This window comes from Perca fluviatilis, chromosome 5 (genome assembly GCF_010015445.1).
Source record: "Perca fluviatilis chromosome 5, GENO_Pfluv_1.0, whole genome shotgun sequence".
NCBI lineage: Eukaryota > Metazoa > Chordata > Actinopteri > Perciformes > Percidae > Perca > Perca fluviatilis.
The window spans coordinates 38,459,816-38,464,815 of NC_053116.1; the positions used below are offsets into that span (position 1 = coordinate 38,459,816).

The following is a 5,000-nucleotide window of genomic DNA, read 5'->3' on the forward strand; positions in this document are numbered from 1 at the left end:
CACTACTCGCATTAACGTCCAAAATAAGAAAAAAAAAAAAAAAAAAATTTTTTTTCAAAAAAAAAAACCTTATTTTCTTCCTTTTAACCTGCAACTAAAGACACAGGGTAACATTAGCTCAGCGGAATCCTGCAGCTAAAGACACAGGGTAACATTAGCTCAGCGGAATCCTCCAGCTAAAGACACAGGGTAACATTAGCTCAGCGGAAGCCTGCAGCTAAAGACACAGGGTAACATTAGCTCAGTGGAATCCTCCAGCTAAAGACACAGGGTAACATTAGCTCAGTGGAAGCCTCCAGCTAAAGACACAGGGTAACATTAGCTCAGCGGAATCCTCCAGCTAAAGACACAGGGTAACATTAGCTCAGCGGAATCCTCCAGCTAAAGACACAGGGTAACATTAGCTCAGCGGAAGCCTCCAGCTAAAGACACAGGGTAACATTAGCTCAGCGGAATCCTCCAACTAAAGACACAGGGTAACATTAGCTCAGCGGAATCCTCCAGCTAAAGACACAGGGTAACATTAGCTCAGCGGAAGCCTGCAGCTAAAGACACAGGGTAACATTAGCTCAGTGGAATCCTCCAGCTAAAGACACAGGGTAACATTAGCTCAGTGGAAGCCTCCAGCTAAAGACACAGGGTAACATTAGCTCAGCGGAATCCTCCAGCTAAAGACACAGGGTAACATTAGCTCAGCGGAAGCCTGCAGCTAAAGACACAGGGTAACATTAGCTCAGCGGTAGCATGCAGCTAAAACACAGGGTAACATTAGCTCAGCGGAAGCCTGCAGCTAAAGACACAGGGTAACATTAGCTCAGCGGAAGCCTGCAGCTAAAGACACAGGGTAGCATTAGCTCAGTGGAATCCTCCAGCTAAAGACACAGGGTAACATTAGCTCAGCGGAAGCCTGCAGCTAAAGACACAGGGTAACATTAGCTCAGCGGTAGCATGCAGCTAAAACACAGGGTAACATTAGCTCAGCGGAAGCCTGCAGCTAAAGACACAGGGTAACATTAGCTCAGCGGAAGCCTGCAGCTAAAGACACAGGGTAGCATTAGCTCAGCGGTAACCTGCAGCTAAAGACACAGGGTCACAATAGCTTAGCAGTAGCCTGCAGCTAAAGACACAGGGTAACATTAGCTCAGCGGTAGCATGCAGCTAAAGACACAGGGTAACATTAGCTTAGCAGTAGCCTGCAGCTAAAGACACAGGGTAACATTAGCTCAGCAGTAGCTTGCAGCTAAAGACACAGGGTAACATTAGCTCTGCAGCTAAAGACACAGGGTAACATTAGCTCAGGGGTAGCCTGCAGCTAAAGACACAGGGTAACATTAGCTCTGCAGCTAAAGACACAGGGTAACATTAGCTCAGCGGTAGTCTGCAGCTAAGGACACAGGGTAACATTAGCTCTGCAGCTAAAGACACAGGGTAACATTAGCTCAGCGGTAGCCTGCAGCTAAAGACACAGGGTAACATTAGCTCTGCAGCTAAAGACGCAGGGTAACATTAGCTCAGCGGTAGCCTGCAGCTAAAGACACAGGGTAACATTAGCTCTGCAGCTAAAGACACAGGGTAACATTAGCTCTGCAGCTAAAGACACAGGGTAACTTTAGCTCTGCAGCTAAGGACACAGGGTAACATTAGCTCTGCAGCTAAAGACACAGGGTAACATTAGCTCAGTGGTAGCCTGCAGCTAAAGACACAGGGTAACATTAGCTCAGCGGTAGCCTGCAGCTAAAGACACAGGGTAACATTAGCTCTGCAGCTAAAGACACAGGGTAACATTAGCTCTGCAGCTAAAGACACAGGGTAACATTAGCTCCGGCGGGACTCCATGATGCATTTATGTGCACCTCGTGATGCCTGAGAAACTCAAACTGTTGTTGCAAAGTACCCTTCTGCCATTTAGTGCCTCTTATTGTGGCTCTGCCGTCACTGCTGGAAGAAAATGTTCAATTGAATGGAATGATAACCTTAAATTAAAAAAGTCTAATCGAATCATGGACTTGGAGAATCGTGACACCCCTAATATATACTGTATACCATATACGTATAAGTGTGTGTTTGTTTGTGTATGTGTGTAGTAGTATACTTTGTACTTGTACAGGGAGGTTATAACCTGCAGTCGACAGCAGAGAGCGCCGCGGCGTGTGTCAGAGCTCTGCTGGGAGGAGCCTGTCCTCCTCTGACTCCGCCCACCGCTCCATCTGACAGGTAACATGTGGAACACCTGACTACATCAATCAGTACGTTTACCTGCACATAATATTCTGGCTTTTGCTATAATTCCAAAAAAGACGATATCCTGACTAAGCTGTTAATGAAAGTGAATATTCCAGTAATATTCCCGTTTACGCGCAGTCGTGTAAAACAGGATTTTATTCAAAGTTTTCCAGCGGTTTAGGGCTGGTTGGAGCGTGTGAACACAGCGTCTCTCTTTCATTCCTTCAACCAGCTTCTAGAAAAGGTCGACTCCTATCCAAAAACCTGTTGATATCCAAGTCTTTGATAATGTTTAATAGAAGATGTGTTTCTCCTTCTTTTCTTCTGGCGATGCATCTCTAGCGCAGCCCTGCATACTGTCGGCTGAATAATACCAGAATATCCCACATCTTAATCGGAAAACGCTATATTCGAATAATAGTGGAATATTAGTGTGTATGTAAACGTACTTACTGACACCAGTTGATTTCTAACCACCTGCCTGTCTCTCTGTCTGTCTGTTTCTCTGTCTGTCTGTCTCTCTGTTTGTCTGTCTGTCTCTGTCTGCCTGCCTGCCTGCTTGTCTGTCTGCCTGTCTGTCTGTCTGTCTGTCTCTCTCTCTCTTTGTCTGTCTGCCTGCCTGCCCATCTGTCTGTGTGTCTGCCTGCCTGTTTCTCTCTCTCGGTCTGTCTGTCTGTCTGCCTGTCTCTCTGTCTCTCTCTCTCTGCCTGCCTGTCTGTCTGCCTGTCCGTCTGTCTGTGTGTCTGCCTGCCTGTCTCTCTCTCTCTCTCTGTCTGTCTGTCTGTCTGTCTCTCTCTGTCTGTCTGTCTGTCTGCCCGTCTGTCTGTGTGTCTGCCTGCCTTTCTCTCTCTCTCTCTGTCTGTCTGCCTGCCTTCCTGCCTGCCTGTCTCCCTGCCTGTCTGTCTATCTGTCTGCCTGTCTCCCTGCCTGTCTGTCTCTCTGTCTGCCTGTCTCTCTCTCTGTCTGTCTGTCTCTCAGTGCTCTACAGTCCATCTCTCAGACTGTCACCGCTCTGTATCCACACTGGGCTTCTCTGCAGACACTGGGTGAGCTTTTATTTTGAAATGTACAACACACACACACATCAGGATGGAACAGCAGACACACTTAACTTCCTGTTCTCTTCCTTTTTCCCCGTGCAGAAGGCGGCCCATTGGCTGACGGGCGTGTCAGCAGAGCAACAACCAACCAGCAGAGCACAAAGCAGAGTGGCCCCGCCCCCTCCGTTCCTGCTACAACAGGTCTGGTTTATGACGAGAGGATGATGGAGCACATGAACATGTGGGACAGGTAAGAGACCTGATCTGTGGGTCCTGGAGATCAGGGGTCCTCAACGTTTCTAGTCCAAGGACCCCTAAGCTGAAAGAGAGACGGAGCAGGGACCCCCTACTACAATGGTTCTCAACCTCTTTTCAATAATGTTCCCCCTTTGAACAGTGTTTTTAAGCTATATACCCCCTAACCAGCGCGAATAATTTTTGGTAGAAAAAAAAAATTCTGTATAATTCTTCAGTGTGTGGTCAGAAGATAACAAGTTTACAATATGCAACACCGGCAAGGAGACAACAGGATGTGGAGGGACCACACCAAGAACCAGAATCACATTTCTTTAAGTTGGATAATGGATGTGAAAAGAAGGAAATGGTTCTAACGTTGGTCTTTAGATGTGTGTGAATGTCCCACACCAGGAGTCATTTATATAGTTTTACTTTATAGTGATCCATTATCTGGTCAACACATGTTCTATTAAAGAAAAAGATAGAAAATACATATTTCTGCGTGCTGGAAAGTGGTTAGAAAAGATGAAATCGGCTAAAATCGGTATCGGCCGGCCTACCTCAAAGAAAATCGGAATCGGCCTAGAAAGTTGTAATCGGTGCATCGCTTATGTGTGTGTGTGTGTTTAATATGGATGTCACCATATGAATCAAACTGTCTCTGCAGACATCACCCTGAACAGCCTCAGAGGATCTTTAAGATCTTCTCCAAACATCAGCAGCTAGGATTGGTCGATCGTTGCCAACGGATACCAGCTCGCTTAGCTACAGATGAGGAGCTGTCCAGGTGTCACAGGTACGCACACGTTTACAGAGGTCAGAAGTTCATTTGTGTTTCTGTTTTTGAAGAATGAGTATCATCTTTGTGTGTGTGTGTGTGTGTGTGTGTGTGTGTGTGTGTGTGTGTGTGTGTGTGTGTGTGTGTGTGTGTGTGTGTGTGTGTGTGTGTGTGTGTGTGTGTTTTCAGCGTGCAGCACATTGAGCAGATGAAGGCCACGGGCAGCGATGAAGCCCAGAGATCTGCACAAACTGGGACTCGAGTTCAACTCGATCTACATCAACAACCAGAGCTACAAGTCGGCTCTGCTGGCTGCCGGAGGCTGCTTCGCTGCTGTGGAGAGCATCCTCACGGGACAGGTAACAGACAGACACACACACACACACACACACACACACACACACACACACACACACACACACACACACAGAGTTAGGGGTGGGTATCGGTAGGCCTGTCACGATAACAAATTTTGCTGGACGATAAATTGTCCCAGAAATTATTGCGATAAACGATAATATTGTCGTTGAGAGACCATTTGCATCTAATATAATGATAATGCCATAATAATGCAGGTACACTTTTTCAAAGATCAATACACTTTTATTTCTAAAGAATATTTAACACTGGAACTGGAAGACATTTTAAATATCCACAATATGTCTTTGATCTCCTTTAGTATGTCGTCTTACACGCTGATGTACAGTTGTGGAATTGCCGTT

At 46.3% G+C, this 5,000-nt stretch overlaps 1 protein-coding gene across 1 annotated transcript in view; it reads left to right on the top strand.

Annotated features, from left to right (window-relative positions):
- The window catches only part of hdac6 (histone deacetylase 6), a 32,516-nt gene that overhangs the window by 18,414 nt on the left and 9,102 nt on the right, over nt 1-5,000 (top strand). Inside the window, 6 exon segments of the mRNA XM_039800963.1 lie at nt 2,108-2,214; nt 3,202-3,269; nt 3,366-3,513; nt 4,168-4,296; nt 4,468-4,498; nt 4,500-4,637. Coding sequence (XP_039656897.1) covers nt 2,108-2,214; nt 3,202-3,269; nt 3,366-3,513; nt 4,168-4,296; nt 4,468-4,498; nt 4,500-4,637 — 621 coding nt within the window.